Consider the following 17932-nt stretch of genomic DNA (forward strand, 5'->3'; position numbering starts at 1 on the left):
GTTAGTTGAAAGCTTCTCACTAACTAATTAAATTGGAATTGTTTGATAAAACTAACTACCAAATTAGCTGGAATTTCAAATGGTTAAAAACCATATGTAGTATATTTAAATTGGTTTATATATTTATTAATTAATATATTACAATGAATAAATTAATTATTTTTAATTATTGTTGGGGAAGTTTGTGTGTATATATACCATAGATATATAAAAGTTAATTTATGGTGATTGATGTAATTTTATAAAATTCTAAGTGATAAAAATACATAATAAGAGAGAGGATTCACTTACTTCACATCTTAAATATCAATTCTAAAGAAATCTAATAATTTAGATTTACTTACTAATTCAAACCATTGGATTTTCCTAGAATTGATAGTTGATATGAGAAACAAGTTTTTTTAAACTTACTCTTACATAAATGAATCTTCTCCCCATATATAATAATTATTGAAAGCTCGTATAATTTTTTGAAAAAAGGCAAAAATTATAAGCTCTGTTTTTATATGTTACTAACTTCATTCAGTTTTTGTTTACCAGATGAATCTACTACATTTTTGACTTAGTGACTAAATTAAAACATTGAAAACTTTCATACTCCATTTGCTACTTATCTTCTGTTGTTTTAGTTTTTTTTCTTCCAAAACTTGTGTATTTTTACATTTTTAAGACTTAGTTAAATATAACCTCATTTTTACCCTCATTAAACAAATATCTTTAATTTTGTACACCATAAATTAATTAAATAATTATGATCTCCAATTTTTAAGACGAGTATTTTAATAAAAAATACTATAAAATAGCAACTAAGTTATTGATTTTTTAATCTATGTGTCACTTCCTTAAATTATAAAAGATAATTAATGGAAGGACTATATATTAAATCCTTTAACAATGTTTAGTGGAAATAAAAGGAAATTATGGAGGCTATATGGTGCATGTAGGTATAGGTATTAGGTAATGAACACTAGGCGTGAGAGTGTACAACAAAACAAGAAAATTACTTGCGAGCTGTCTATTATTGATCATAAATATAGAAGCAATTAATTGTAATATATAATGAATATTATCATCATGAAATATAAAACGGACCACACTTTTAAGTCTCACCAGTCATCACTCATCACCTATCTGTCCTTTTAAATATCATATCATAGATTTTACATTTACAATATTCAGTTTCTGACAGCAGAGTACGCAACTAAGCTTATATTTCTTTGATGTTCCAAAAAATCTGTGAAAGCAAAAGGGTGGCTAGCTTTTTAGCTCCACCAAATGATGGACAGTTTCTCTAGATAGACACAACCTTTCTACTTCTACCATCACTTCTATTATCATCATCATCATCTTCTTCTTCTTCTTCTTCTTTTATTAGTTCTTGGGAATGGTACGGACATCTTGTAAACTTCTTGATTTCCTCATAGATATCCTCTTTGATGGGATCGTTTTCAATTTCTGTCTTATTTTTCTTAATTGATTATTTCCACCTTTAAGATCCTTTCTTAGTTTTGTTCCTCTCTTCAATCATCAAATTTCCATAAACTCCATCTGTGTTTCAAGTTTTTTATTTTTCTTTTCATTTGGGGTCTTGTAATGTCATCTTTTTTGTTGCACAAATGAAGTTCTTTATTATTGGATTCAATATCAATAATCAGTCCCTTTTGCCTTGCTTTTCAGGATCTGATAATAGCAAGAATTGAAAAACAAAAAAGTGGAATTATTACACCTAAACCGATCTTCAAATCAATAAGGTGAACAGATCAGAAAGGGAAACAAATAAGCAGAAAACAAGGTTGATTTCTACCTTTGATAGACACGATAAAGAAAGAAACACTGACTATCATTCTTATAGCAGGTTCTATCTTGTTTAATTCTTGTACGGACACAAATTCTATAGTGAAGAGACATGGCAACGTACTTTCATGGTGGCAGCAGTTCAGAAATCCAATCCTCTGCAGAAGGGTTACAGACACTTTACCTTATGAACCCAAACTACGTACCCTACTCTGACTCGCCACAACATCCAACACCAAACATGTTCCTTATCAATCCCAACACTGCTCCAACTACTACTCCCCACGCGCTCAATCTTGCCAACTTCTCCCACGCGCCACCTCCTCAATCACCCAGCAACAACAACCATAATCATCACCACCAACAACAACAACACATGATTGGTGTTACTATTCCTTCATCAAGCATCATTGGATCCACCAACGATGATGAAATTTCCGGCTATCATGGCCTTTCATCAACGGCCTCTCGTGTCCAATATAACTTGTGGGGTTTTGATCAAAACCCTTCGTCTGCGGCGGCGGCGGTTACTATAGCTGCAACCCCTCCTAACAGTTCAGGGTATGCAACCACTGCCACCGCCGCAACCGATATTTCACCGCAAGTTGGTTTCAATAGGCCTAATAATCATCAACAGGGTTTGTCACTTAGCCTTTCTTCTCAGCAACCGATCTATAGATCGGTTTCTGGTGAGATATCTCCTGCAATCCGTGGCAGTGGAATCTCAGGTATGAATAATAGTAACGTGATTTTGGGGTCCAAGTATTTGAAAGCAGCACAGGATCTTCTCGATGAAGTTGTGAATGTAGGCAAGGGAATCTTCAAAGGTGAGTCTATTGAAAGTACTGTGAATAGAGAGAAGATGAAAGCTAATATTGAATCAACATCTGGTATTGGTGGTGATGGTTCAAGTGGTGGAGAACAAAACAGTGGAGGCAAACAAGGAGTTGAACTCAGCATGGCACAGAGACAAGAGCTTCAAATGAAGAAATCCAAGCTTGTGAGCATGCTCGATGAGGTACGTTAAATAAATATAGTTATACATGCACGTAATGGTTCACTTTCCAGTTAAAGCTTCGGGATTTGATATCCAATATTTTATTATTCATTACTCTAAAGTCTAAACATATAATATATCTCCACTTGTTTGTTGTATTTGATGGTAACCTATAATCATCACTTGTGAGATTAACTCTTGCATCGTGATTATGTGGTCGAGGGTGATGATAAAATAAAAGCCTTTCAAATTAAAATTTTCAGGAGTTATAGAGTCTTATCTTCCTAGATAAAGTTTCCTCAAAATATGATCAAGTACTTCATTTAAATATCACTAAATTTGGTTTAATTTGTCAGTTACCCAGACCGGATGATATTGATTCAACACTTGAGAAAGTTATGTTAGGCACTGCAAGTTGGACATTGAAATTGGCTCAATACTCACTCAGGGTTATATTGATTCAGTACTTGATTTGTCACTCATCAGTCCTTACTTGTTGCCCCCAATGGAAGTAGTGGAAAGGAAACTGATAAGAAAAAGTCACTTGGTCCCGTAATGTTAGAGAATAATTTAAGTGTGGGCCAATTTTGGGTCACTCTCAAAGTTTATACATGAAGTCTGAACTACGGTAGTGACCCATTATTATTTTGATTGAGATTTGGAAAGGATTAAAACATAAAAATAACTTCCATGTATCCATATCATATGGGTCCAGTTTACCATCTCACGTATGTCATTTCAAGAAGGGAAAGTTTATTTGAACCTTGCAAATGGTTATGCCATACTGTGACATTCCATTTTGTCCTCCTTTTCTTGTTTGCGTTCAATGAGTCTTAACCCAAAGTGAATGTATTTTTATTCACCATTCATACATTTAAAATATTAATTTCTTAGTAATGCTCATACACATAAATGAAATGAAATGACATGACATGAAATTTTGTTGGGATTTGTCTTTTGCAGCTAATTTTTCAATTATTCTGTTTGATTGTAATCAAACCTTGCCTATTTGAGGGTGTCCACAAGTATTTTCTCAAACTTTAATGAAAAAAACTAAAAAGAAGAAAGAAACAGATGATATAAAACAGTTTTTGAAATAAAAAGATAAGTTACAAGTTATATAAATCAATAACCATTTAACTAGTCTATTTTTTTTACATGAAACCTTTATTTTTATTTACAACAAATTTATTTGTCTATAAATCTATCAAATTTGGACAAATTTCATTTTTTTTAGGAAAATATCATGAAAGAGAAATTATGAGTACCTCATTCTTGTTTCTTTTAAGAAAAAAACATTTGCCATCTTTATTATCGTATGAGATTCTATATAACATTGATTTGAACTTGCAGGTGGAGCAAAGGTACAGACATTATCACCACCAAATGCAAATTGTGATATCATCATTTGAGCAAGTAGCTGGTTATGGTGCAGCAAAATCTTACACAGCACTTGCCTTAAAGACAATCTCAAAGCAATTCCGTTGTCTTAAGGATACAATATCTTCACAAATAAAGGCAACGAACAAAACCTTAGGTGAAGATGATTGCTTAGGAGTCAAGGTTGAAGGTTCAAGACTTAGGTATGTTGATCATCATCTCCGGCAACAACGGACATTACAACAACTTGGAATGATTCAACATAATGCTTGGAGGCCCCAAAGAGGATTGCCTGAACGTGCTGTTTCTGTTCTTCGTGCTTGGCTCTTTGAGCACTTCCTTCACCCGTAAGTAATTAATGTTATAGCATCTTTTCTGTATAACCAACCACGGATATTCTTATGTAAGGAATTAATCTTACATTACTATCCGACTATTTAATTAGATTAACGTTTTATTGGTTAATATTATAGTATTGGACTATTTAGTTAGATTTTAGTTCTTGGTTAATTAGTTCATTATTTCTAGATTAAAAAATAATATGCTTGCCTTTAACTTCTATGTTTTTATTTTTATTGTGGCCTGCAGCTATCCTAAGGACTCGGATAAGGTTATGCTTGCAAAACAAACTGGACTTACTCGGAGCCAGGTATATTATTCCAAATTTCCAATCCATGGGTACCTTAATCTCTAGCTCCCATTTGCATTTCATTTATATTTGGAATTAACTTCTCAGTTTTCTCTGTAATTCACAAACTAAATTATTTACAGCACGATTGCTTCAACTGTTAAAAAGATATGGTAACATATTTTTATCTTTTAATATCATTTATAAAGATGTGAGAGACCATATCATATGTGAGTGTGATTCATATTTTTGTATACCATATTAACAACTTTCTGCCTTGTTTTTATTTTCTTATAAGCGTTTCTGCTTTGTAATGTATCCTCATGTGATAACTCTTCCGTCTGAATGTTGTATATGAGGTGTTTAAATGATGGAACTATTATTGCAACACCACTAACTGGTGTAAAAAAATTGCGTACAAGAATTATTTTCCTTCTGGAGGACACAGTGAATTCTCATCGAGAGAAGGATTTGGTGAGAGTGAGATTTGATATTAGTAGTTTACAAGAAAGGAGATGAACAATTTACAATTGTAGTGTTTATATCTCGAGTTTTAATGATAAAAAACACTACATGTTCTCTCTTGGTTTACATGCATGCATTGTAATATGTACTTTGGCAATATCTAGAAATTGTAGTTATGAATGGCTATGGAGGATTTTTACATTGTAATCTTTAAACGCAGGTGTCTAACTGGTTCATAAATGCCCGAGTTCGGCTTTGGAAACCAATGGTTGAAGAAATGTACTTGGAAGAAATCAAAGAACAGGAGCAAAACAATGGGTCCAAGGATAACACAAATAGAGCAAAAGAATCAAACAAGGAGTTGTGGACATCAGCAGCTAATACTGCTGTACAAGAATCATCATCAGGCGCCAATATAAGGCTTGATCAGAATAATGTTCTCCAATCCAAAGCAGAAAGCTTCAACAACAACCATAATATTTCTCCAACTGAGATCTCCAACTCTAATAATTCCATGGGGGGATCAACCCTTCAATCCCAGTCTAGTAATTTCCATATTGCAGGGTCATCTCATGACATGCAAAATAGTCCAAACAAGAGAAGAAATTCTGAAATGCATAATTCTCCAGGTAGTGGTATATTTTCAGTGGACATGGACATGAAACCTGCAGAGACAAATAGAGAAATTTCCAACACAAAGTTTGGCATTGAAAACCATGGTGGGGGTTATGGAGCATTTTCTATAGAAGACATTGGAAGGTTTAATAATGTGACTGAGCAATTAGCTCCTAGGTTTCATGGAAATGGTGTTTCTCTCACTCTTGGACTTCCACATAGTGAGAACTTTCCTCTATCTGGAACACAGCATGAGTTTCTCTCACAGAATATACACTTGGGAGGAGTTGGAAGGCTTCATGAGATGGAAACCAATGAAAATGAGTTTTGTGCCATTAACAGTACTCCTCCACCTTCTTTTCATTCAGGAACCAGTTATGAGAGTATTGATATTCAAAACAGGAAGAGGTTTGCTGCACAGTTATTGAGGGATTTTGTTGCATGAGAACTAAGGATACCATATGAGGAATTTAAACCTTCCATTTTCTGCTAACATTCCAAGAACACTAAATGAGCAGAAGATAATTTAGCTTGCAGCACAAGAAAAAGGAATGGAGATGCCTAATGCTGGCATGGTAGGGGAAACTTGTTCCATGTGCAGAAGTAAACTCTATACTATAAGAATGTATACTTAGCTTGAAGAATTCATGAGTTCTATATATTAAGAATGACAGGTTTCAAGTTGAGTTTGGGTATTATATTATACTGTATACTGTATACTGCATTGGAAAGTAGCCAGGTAGATGGATTTGAAAAAAAAAAATTAGGGATGTTTGTAAATTTTGGATGCTTTCACTAAGATATGCATGGGGATTTGAATAAATTATATATTTTTAGAGTACAGTACTGCTGCATGCATGTAAAATTAATTGAATACTTGTTATGATAAATGTTATACTAAAAAACTATCACACCATGTGTACTAGTGTGTAGGCAAATATTGTGTGATACTAGATATTCAATTTTTATATATTTCATTTTTTTGAATTAAAATATATTTTTGTGTTCGGTGTAATCTATATTATATTTTTTGTGTTTACGATAATGTTTAATTTAATGTGAGATATGTGGTTAATTAATGAATTGGGGGTAGTTGCTTATGATTATATAGTTTTTTTTGTAAAAATTAAATAATGTTAAGGGTAATATAGGAAATGAAAATTACACCATGAGAAAAATTATTTCAAGTTTTGGCTTTATATAGTATAAATGTTTAATGTCTCACCCGGTGTCAAATTCCACAACAAAATTGAATAAAATTTGGGAATAATATTTATACATAAAGATTTATATACAGTTATTTATATTATTTATTATTTATTTATATTTTTTTAAGAATCAAGGATTATAATACAGTAAGAATGTATTAAACTCATATACTATTAATATATATATGTGATGACAAAATGTTTTCCTTTCTATTTTAAGATGCCTATATAGAAAGAAAAAAAAAGGTAAGAATTATAGATAACATTATTTGTTGTAGGAGAAAATTGTCATTTTTGTTATACAAATAATGGAATTTACAAAAAAAAAGTAATTCAAAGTAATTTTTTTTTAATTTTGTAGGAATATATTCCATTGCATTAAAAATTTGTTAGGATAATTAATAAATCTTCCCATTCAAATATGTTTGTTTCTCCAATACTAAATAGTAAATACATTAATATTGTATAAAAAAATATAAATTTCCATAACATATTTATATTAAGATCAAATTCTTAATCACTTTGTTATGAAGACCATGCTATATATTACGTTAAGTATTGATTACGTCAAGAATTTAACGTCACTAACCAAATTTGAAATGAAGTAGTGGAAGAAAATTTTATGGGTTGAAAAATGAGGTCTTGAAGAGTTTGTTTTCATCAAATTCTATAACAAACGTATTGAACAAGTTAAATAAAGCTCATTCGAATATCCTAAACGTACGACTTTCATAAATTTATTTTTTCTGAATTATTCTCATAAGCTTATATTGAATAAGTTTACCCGAAAGTGTGAACTCTTCCGCACTCCTTCATATATAATTAAAGTTTAAAACTTTTTGACATAAATTTTGTGCAATATATGTAGATATAGAGAAAGAAACCAAGCCATACATGCATAATTATTACTTGATGCTTCCACACAGGTTTACATACAATAAACCATGCATACATTAACAACTGATACTTGATGGCTTACGCTATAGTGGGAAATGTAGTATGAGTTATATACAGTCAGTAAGTCAGTAACCATTGTATTATCCATAATCCATCATTCCTATATTTAATTTTTATTAATTTTAAAAAAAATAATTCAAATAAAATAGTATATAATATAATAATTGTATAAATTTATATTGAATATTTAATTATTATACAAAACTAGAAGTCAATATTTGATTTTTGAAAGTGACTAATCAAAAAATGAAACATAATATTAATAATTTTATATTTTTTTAAATCTTTTTAGTAATCATCATACTTACGACAAAGTACACATATTACTTATAATCCAATTAATTATAAATAAAATATTTTTCCGAAAAAGAATTAATAGAAAAATTTATCTAGAGAATATACTATTTTTCATATAATATCATAATTCTTCCTTTCTTTCACGCCCAAGGAGGAGGTTGACATTTTTTATTTGCTACAAAAAATAAGATTTGATTAACAAAAACAAATTGATTTGTATTATTTTTACATTGTCAGCCCATCATTAACTGCTGATTTGTATTACTTACTTTTTGTTTGAGAGTTTAACAAATCAATGGTTGATGATTAAATCCATTGAAATATTAATTTAGTTTTTATTTGTGCCATTGGCACTTGAGAACGTGTGGTATTGGTAAAAGTTGCAGAAGAGAAATGGAGAATGCGAAAGAAAATTGGAGTGAAGCCGTAGAAGACTTAGTAGCCTTAGGCGAAACCGAAAGCGCAATTTCATTACTGGAATCAATGATCTCCAATTTTGAAACCCTAAAACCTTCTGATTCTGTTTCCCAGCTCCAATTGGCCTCTGCTCTCTCCGATTTGGCCACCCTTTACTCCTCCAAAGGTTTCTCCCTCAAATCCGATCAACTTCAATCTCGCGCTTCCGTCATCAAACAAAGGACCCTCTCTGCGTAATTATCCCTCTTTTTCTTCCCATTTCTTTACCTTTAATTTACCAGAATTTGATAGGGTTTGTAAATATTTGGTTTATTTCTGTGTTTCATGTTTTCAGTGAGGCAAGATTTCTGAAAGAGTCGAAGGAGGGTGGAGTTGCATCGTCTTCAAATGATTATAATTTTAATGGTGCTTCGTATCATGACTCTTTGCCTCGCAATGCTTCTTCTGATGATGGTATGTTTTCAATGTCTTGGAATTAAGTTCAAGGATTATTATGTGGGAAACTGAACTTGGGGATTTTACATTTCAATGCTTTTTATTTTTAGTAAATTATCAATCTTTGTGGTTAATTGAACATGTAGATCACATGATAAAGCAGCACAGGATGGCTCTCTATAAATAGAGAGCAGATAGGTTTTGGAAAAGCATGAGAAGAAAAATGGAGATGAGTGTTGTCAGGGTTTCCAAAGGGTAAACATTTAGTTGAGACGTACGGTAATGCTGATTGGTGAGATAGTTAGGAGATTGTTGAGAGATCTTATAGAAATAATCCGGTAGTCTGCGCTTGTTGGTGTCTGGTGGATTTTTTACCTTCTCATTTGTGGATATAGGCATGTTGACCTGATCACGTTAAGAACATCACAGCGGCAAACAAAGTTTTCATTCTTAGTTGGGTCTCACATTATTTTATAATTTATTATAACTTCCCATAAAATAAGAACAACATCTACTTTTTTTTCCTTTCCCATAATGACAAACATCATTCTTATTCTTATTTGGGTCCCACGACATCTACCTTTTTCACACAACACCTACCTCTCTCTTCACTTTCCTTGGCTAAGAACAACTAAGAATTGTTCTTATTTAAGAACAAAAGTGAAGAAATAAGAACGGCACAGTAAAGAACAAAATAAAAATATTTTTATTCCATTAAGAACAACCCTAAGAACAACCATTGTGTTTGTTCTAATGTTTTGTCATGATAAATGGTTGTTATGGCAGTGCGTTCCAGGCAAATCTCATCCGTTGCTTGTACTATAGTTTTGAGCTAGGAAAAGGGTACCCAACATGTAGTATGTTAACTCTTTTTAGTTAATGCTTCCTTCAGCAGATATTTTGGCCCAAAAATCAAAATGTTTAACTATAAGCCTATGAAGTGAGCAACATTTTCTTCTTAACTATATAGTTGTGTTCGTGAGTACCAACTACAAAACATAGAAATCTTCGTTACTCCTTATATGTAATAATCATTCAAACGGTAAATAGTAGAAAATCCCAAACTGATAAAACATGAAAGAGCATCGAAAAAGAAATTGAGTAATTATATTTCTGACATGGCTTTATTTATCACTCTAATTAGGGCTCTTGCTTTGAATATTCTCTGGCTGGGGGTGGGGAGATCCGCATATCTTTTCAAATTTAGATATTTTGCCTTTGAAATCATTTTCCCATACAGTTTGATCACATGTGAAATAATGTCGGTTATTACAGTCATGCATTGTGGATGCTATTTTTAAATTTTACAGATTGGGAAGCAATAGCAGATCGTGAACCTGAGGAGTTGCTGTCCTCCATATCCTCTGATTGTTTATCTGGAGTATCAAATCTTAAACTGGAGAACACCAAAAGTCAAACCCCAAAACGGCGTGGAAGGGGTACATTCTCTTATGAAAAACAAAAACTTTATAGTGATCAGGTACTCGATGGCTCGGTCATTGATGTTGAGGATGAAGAGACTCGCTGTAGTTCAGAAGATAAAAAAGATATACAAGACTGTAAGTGATGTTTTATGACATTTCAAGTATACAGCTGAAAACTTGTGAAGTTCTGATGCGCTTATTTAGTATGCCCACATTTTTAGTTTGTGCTAATAGCACAAAAGTTATTTTGCGTGTGTAATGGCTTGTGTGGCTAGTTGGTTATGATTGCTTCAATACACCAGATAATAATTTTCATTTTCCCCAGTGGTCATATGCAGTACTTTGCATTCAAATGGTGATTTACCCTTTCTGCTAGGTTTTATATGCAGAAGGTATGGTGTTGGAATGACTTGGATTCTAATCATTGTCTATTCAATTCAGCAAAATATGGGACTGGCCATGTTCTTGTTCTAGCTGACTTTCCACCAAGTACTAAGACAATAGAGCTGGAAAAGATTTTTGAGGGCTTCAAAGATCGTGGATTTGTGATTCGCTGGGTTAATGATACAGTTGCACTTGCAGTATTCCAAACGCCTTCAGTTGGTAATTACGAAGTTAATTGACTTTATTATTGTTGTTCTTATATCAAAGTTTATTTGTTTTTGTATTATGATGGTGAAGTATTAAGTATGGCTGCATGCCATGAAAGTTGATAACCACTAAAATTTGAGGATTGGTACATGAAGTCAAATACTTCCCATTAGCAGTCATCAATTTGGGCAGTTGGGCAAGTTATTTTCCTCATGTCTAGTCTTTTGTTTGACTGCCTAAAAATTCAATACAAATTTATATGCAGCACTTGAGGCTCGAAACTGTATTCGATATCCATTCAATGTGAGGATACTTGATGAAGAGGATGCACTTCTCAGTTCAATTAAAACAAGAGGTAATTTGCCATCTATTTTTTCTTTCTTGTATATGAGGGTAATATTGGGTTGTTTACTGTATTTTGTACTGTCTTTGTGATGTATTTACTTTTGAATTTGAAATACTGTGAACACGAGGTAGCCAATTTACAAAGCTCTGCTCGATTTTTAAAGTATATGTGAAGCTTGTTGTGACATAAGCTTTTAGGGAATCATAATTGTAGTGCGCTTTGTGTATGGTCTATTTTTGTGTGGAATCGTTTTGGTGAATATTAAACAGCCTAGTTTTGAATTCACACCCCCTCCATTCCTTATCTTTTGTAGTTTAAGATATTGGCATATAAGTTAAGAAAACACTAATTTAGTTTTTATTTTTTAGTATTTTACTAAAATGCCCATCTTGAAAATTGTAGAAACTTAATTCTTTAATTCATTCACCGCGTAAAAAAAGGTGAAAGATAATTATTTTATGAGGGTAAAACTTATTTTTTACTAAGCCTACAAATATAAAACTACGAAAGTTTTGAAACTACAAAGGATAACTAATGGGGCAGTATTTAGTTTCACTACTTGATGTTTATAGTTGATAACCTGGCTGTTCCTACTTTGTGATTGTCGGGTCTCTTTCTATATTTATGGAAGTATTTAGGGACCTTATAAACAGCCTAGTTTGTTCTCTCCAACTTTATTTCTCTACCAGCTAGCATTTATGGTTAATTGAAATGCAGTTCCAAGGTCTTATGTATTTTGCTACATGACTTTGTTTAATGTTAAATTTGATCTACTGCTGTGTATAGCCTTTTATCACTAGGCTAATCAAGAAAGTGTTGCACAAATGTATTAGTCGCTATGATTTTTCACTTCCAATGAAAAAATTTAACAGATGGCATCAAATAGTTCGCTAGTACTAGTAATATATAACTACACCATCAATGAATCAAAATCAACTTTCTTCCTTTAGTACTCTTTGCAAACCAACAAATGGTAAGAAGAATTGATTTTGTCTTACACGGTTTTCCTGTTTCATTTGTCATTCATGCAGATCTGGAACCACCTCGGCAAAGACCCAAAACCTCGGCTCAAGCAGCGCAGAGACTGATTGCTCATGGGATGGGTTTAAAATTGTCATCTACCACAACGAGCTCAGCACGAGAATATAGAAAGCAAGAAGATGCTAGGAGGGAACGTATTGTTACTAGGCAAAAATTGAGAGACCAGGCGTGGGGAGATGTTTAATATGTAACCTCTACTGCTTGCTATTGTAACTTCTAACCCCATTTTCAATCCCAGAAAACCAGTTACTGTGAGAATGAGTAAATAGTAAGTGATCCTAAAGGATGCATGCAGAAGGTCTAGGCAAGGATCAGGTATCTGATTTGTTTTTTTTAAATAAGACCTGCCTACTTTTTTATTGTGATGTGTATGTGTTGTACATTAAAATTATTGTATCCTAGAGTCTACTACTTTTTAAAGAATCATAAGTCTTGGTTCAAACCCAAATGATACCATGCCGTAAATCCTTTTTTCCCTTTCTATTTCTATATGAGTACAGTACACGCATATCTTTAGTGTACTCATTCTATTCTGGCAACTTCCACATTCTCAAAGTCTATTACGGCACAACTCTGACTTTGTCGTAACCATTTCTCTAACCTTAATCAGTAATAGTGACATCGCGGTATCGGCTAAAATGTGCTACTATACATGGTCATGCACAACCACCCATAATGTAAAAATTATGCAGCATTACAGAGAACAGTATGGTTGATTAATTAATAAAATGAATAATATTTCTCTTTATGTTATCTTTACATTGCAATATCATATTTAATTAAATAATACTGTTTTGTTTATGAAAAATATTAGATGAAACTCGAAGCGTACCGAGCTTGAATTAACATTAGCACAGGCATAGAAGGAATTGGTCTCAACTCAAGCGGTCAGACCCCACATTACCAGATTCATGTATTTATCAGAATTTGTGTTTTTTTCTTCACTTTTACGAATTTATTATTCAATATTTTTATGTTTGTGATAATGACAAAAGAGTTGGATAGGTTGATATACCTATTGAGAATTGACATATGAATTTTTATGATTTTCGTTCAAACAATCAACATGTATGATGAGACAAAAACTGGTATTAAAATACAATGCAAGATTATATAAATTATAGGAACGTAACAAGGTCACCCTTGAACTCTTATCTTTCTATCTTAGTGTTTGATATGTTTTTTGAGCATATGCGAATGAATTTTACAAATGTCAGAGTTAGAGAGTTAAAAGGGAAAATAAATGAGAAGCTACATATGCAAAGGTAAATTTTGAAAGCATGTGGACTTTAATAAAATAGAAAGTAAGATCGAGTAAGATATGTAAATTTAATTAGAGGGGCATTAATCCTAACTTAGAAGTGAAATTAGAAAGCATATCATACCAGTTGACATTTGTAGTCTATCATACAAAATAATGGAATACGTAGGTATACGTGAAAGAAATACATGAGTGTTTTGTGCTTTATCTAAGACAGAAAATACTATTCAGATTTAAAAGAAAATTTAGCGGCTAAAGGTAGAGAGCTAATTAATTAAAAATTCAAAAAAAAAATTAAGTTAAGGTAGTATAGATAAAATGGGTGCATTTGATTATTATATTGGACATTAAATAAAATAAGATTATAAATGAATACATTGAAAGGAAGTTGGGATATCATATTTTGTACATTAGATTGTAAAATTTCTTCTAAGATATTATGATCATTTGTGAAAGAAGCTCGTAAAACTCCCAATAAAGGAAATAGAGATAAATGAAGAGTTAAAAATTATAGATAAAGTTCTAAAAAGAGTACCCCCAAACATGATTATTTATGATAAAAATATTCTAAGGTTATTATATATATCTTGGAGACTCAGTACCAGCTTTGTTCAAGACCCTTAGCTTGCATTACTGGAGCTGGCATATGATGTGAATTCTATTTATTAGAATTCAGCAATTATGTTTGCAACTTTGGTAATGCCAGCCCAGTAGCCCAGTCTTCATTGTCATGCTCATGTTGAATTCAAACTCAACCTTTCATCACCTCTTATCTTTGAAACTTACACGCAAAGCTTACTGGCCCCTATAGATATATATTGTTGTAAACATAGATTATAATAGGGTCAAAAATACACTAATGAAAGTGAAAAGACAGTGGACACTTGCATCCAAATTAATTTTCTTTTCATTACAAGCCGTAAAAGCTTAAGTTTATTATTGTTTCATTTGTTTGCACAAAGAGCTACAATCTTATTTTTGTTTTGTGCCTCCTCGATCTAATTCAGCCTAGCGCCCATTTCAGAAGCTTCCTCTCATATGTGGTTTGAATATAACTTCTTTTTTTTTTTCAATCTAAGGATAAAAGTAAAAAAAAAATATCGATAAATATTAAAGTATAAATTAATCAAACAATTATAAAAGATATATATGTATATTGTTAAATAAATCCTTCATCGATTAAATAGTCATCAAATTAGCTTATAAATAAATTGAATATCACCTAAATCCTTCAAAAGATTGTCCACCAACTAAATCACAATTAGTCACAAAATATGAAATGATAAGTTAGAGAAGGAGGTAATATGAGAATTTTAGGATGGGACTTAATAAAATAAAAATAGTGTAATATTTATGTATTGACAGTATAAAGATTTATACACAGTCAGAGTAATATCCATAATTCATTTTAATTATTTCTACTTGAGAATAAAATGATGATTGAAAATAAATGATGAATGATATAATAATAATCTAAAAAATCTTTGTACCATCTATGCATACATTTTTTTTCTCAAATAAAAAATTGAATAATTAGAAAGGGGACTTTCTTGATTCATGCATATGAAATTCAAAAGGGAACGCCATTGTAACTCGAACAGTTGCTACAAAATCAGGTTTTGACCATCCAATGCATCATTGACAAGTATTAATGAGATCTATGACCGGGAAGTCAAAGAAAATTGGAACAATTGTTTAACACCTTTTTCTTGGAACAAAAATTATTTATCCTATAATTCTGTAATCACTTAATTTAAAGAATAAACTTAGTTTTTTTATTTATATTTATTAAGAATTTAATACATATGCGACTCTCAGTTTAATATTCATATACAATTGATATAATCGATCATTCATTTAATCATCTTGTAATATATATTAATTTCATGTGGTTAGAAATATTATTATGAAAATATATCATTTTCTTTTATATATATATATTTAAAATTTTGGAGACCATAATTTTTATGAAAGCGGCATTCTCTTACCAAAACGAGCTCTGCTTTTCTTCTTGTTTATAAAACAACACCAATTTTAAGGGAAAAAAATACATAAATCTGGTTCATGTTTGTCCGATACAGTACAATACAATTAATTATGGCAGAAATTGAAGTTCCTCAATATTTTGTTTGTCCTATTTCTCTTCAAATCATGAAGGATCCTGTGACTGCAGTAACAGGCATAACATACGACAGAGAAAGCATCGAGCAGTGGTTGCTCAAATCCAAAAATTGCATGTGCCCAGTTTCAATGCAACCACTGCCAAGAAGTTCTGAGTTCTTAATTCCCAACCACACGCTACTCAGGCTAATTCATGCATGGTGTTTAGCAAACGAAGCTAAACGTGTTGATCAAATTCTAACCTCAGTAATTCCTCTTGATAAGACCCATGTTCAGAAACTTGTTAGGGATCTTGAGGTTCCTCATTTGTATCAATCTGTGTTGGAGAGGATGATTGTTTTGGCCACAGAGAGCGAGAGGAACAGAATGTGCATGGTAGAGGAGGGAGTAACCAAGACCATGGTTATGCTGATAAACAAGAGTTTCAAAGAAGGTAATGTTTGCCATAGAAATAATTTTAGAAAAACTTAAACATGTTTTTACTGTGATTAAAGTAAGACTTTTTATTTTTGTCCCTCTAAAAAAAACTTGTTAAAGTTGTTGTAATTAAACTCTTTTATTTTGATTTTAATATTTCTTATCTTAAACACACATATGACAAAGCGTTACTCCATGAACTAATTAGTATTTAATTGAACTTTTGATATTAAGTTACTTTATTCTCTCCATAAAGATTGAGTTTTCTTTTAAGGGAATCCGGTATTAATGATCCATGATTAGCATTCTAGAATTTACAACTTCATAACCACATATTTCATACCAATAATAATTAATATATTTAATCATTTTCATAATTTTGCTTATAAAAGTAATAAATCTCATCTGAATTGTGACTATTGCTAAATTAATGCATTCTTATTATTCTCTTTATCTTAAAATTAGTAATTAATTTTTTTTATTTTTCCTAAGTCATCTAATAATGGCAGCTTCCATGATCATCATGCTTGATATGTCCTCATAACTAGTATAAGTAGCATATTCAACTTGCAAAAAAAAGTAGGAGATTCAACTCTAATACCATATTCAGCAAATAATAGAAATCGTCTACTTCTTGGAACAGGTAAAACAACGTGCTTAGAAGAAGTTATCAAAATTCTTCGTCTTCTTTGGAATACTCAAACTATGGCCCACAGCAACATGCAACCTCTTATTGGAGACTTCATCAAGTCGTTGACTTGGATTTTGAAACTTAAAGTGGATAATAATGTAAAGTTGGTAAACAAAGCAATGCCTCTATTGAAATCTACAATCGAAGTCTACGATTCAAACCGGTTAGGGAGTTTAAACATTGAATTCTTCAGAGAAATGGTTACAGTACTGAGAAAGAAGAAATCACTCTCTCAACCAGCTATAAAATCTGCATTGCATGTACTTATAGAAACATGCCCTTTGGGTAGAAACAGAACGAAGATCGTGGAAGCAGGTGCAGTCAAAGAACTCATCGAGATTGAGCTAGAAAAACCAGAGAATAAGAACATAACAGAACTCGTATTTAACCTTCTAGCACATCTTTGTTCTTGTGTTGAAGGAAGAAAACAGTTTCTTTTGCATGCAGCGGGTATAGCAATGACTTCAAAGAGGATTCTGAGGGTTTCTCATGCAACTGATGATAGAGCAATTCATATATTTGCATTGATTGCTAAGTATTCAGGATCGAATGAAGTGGTTCGAGAGATGTTAAGGGTTGGAGCAGTATCAAAACTTTGCATGGTAATGCAGGCAGATTGTGCTTCATATTTGAAAGAAAAAGCAAGGGATATCGTTAGGTTACACTCCAAAGTTTGGAACAGTTCTCCTTGTATACATGTATATTTGCTAACTAGAGATCAAAGGTGATTAAATAGGTAATATATATCAAATTAAATGTAACAAAAATACATTGATTTAGTTGGTATATATTCATCCAGAGAGTCATTGTTGCTAAGTAGTTAATAAGCCCTTAAACTTGGGATGGG

The 17932-nt window shown here is 31.9% G+C and overlaps 3 protein-coding genes across 6 annotated transcripts; all 3 read left to right on the top strand.

Annotated features, from left to right (window-relative positions):
* On the top strand, positions 1351–6722 carry LOC109351745 (BEL1-like homeodomain protein 1). 4 transcript variants are annotated; one of them, XM_019593333.1, is made up of 6 exons: positions 1351–1387; positions 1678–2455; positions 2492–2812; positions 4145–4518; positions 4760–4820; positions 5485–6722. In XM_019593333.1, exons 2-6 carry the CDS (start codon positions 1907–1909, stop codon positions 6322–6324), a joined length of 2145 nt encoding a protein of 714 aa, XP_019448878.1. In that variant the 5' UTR covers positions 1351–1387; positions 1678–1906; the 3' UTR covers positions 6325–6722. The 4 variants fall into 4 exon arrangements, with proteins under 4 accessions (XP_019448878.1, XP_019448877.1, XP_019448874.1 ...); XM_019593332.1 differs by having other exon boundaries at positions 1678–2177; positions 2208–2812; XM_019593329.1 differs by having other exon boundaries at positions 1678–1792; positions 1856–2812.
* On the top strand, positions 8700–13018 carry LOC109351747 (coiled-coil domain-containing protein R3HCC1L-like). Its single transcript, XM_019593335.1, has 6 exons — positions 8700–8991; positions 9093–9211; positions 10504–10752; positions 11059–11220; positions 11474–11563; positions 12586–13018. The coding sequence occupies exons 1-6, from the start codon at positions 8735–8737 to the stop codon at positions 12777–12779; spliced, it is 1071 nt and encodes a 356-aa protein (XP_019448880.1). The 5' UTR covers positions 8700–8734; the 3' UTR covers positions 12780–13018.
* On the top strand, positions 15899–17891 carry LOC109351746 (E3 ubiquitin-protein ligase PUB23-like). The gene is made up of 2 exons (XM_019593334.1): positions 15899–16410; positions 17038–17891. The coding sequence occupies exons 1-2, from the start codon at positions 15921–15923 to the stop codon at positions 17811–17813; spliced, it is 1266 nt and encodes a 421-aa protein (XP_019448879.1). The 5' UTR covers positions 15899–15920; the 3' UTR covers positions 17814–17891.

Source organism: Lupinus angustifolius, chromosome LG07 (genome assembly GCF_001865875.1).
Source record: "Lupinus angustifolius cultivar Tanjil chromosome LG07, LupAngTanjil_v1.0, whole genome shotgun sequence".
NCBI classification, from domain to species: Eukaryota; Viridiplantae; Streptophyta; class Magnoliopsida; order Fabales; family Fabaceae; genus Lupinus; species Lupinus angustifolius.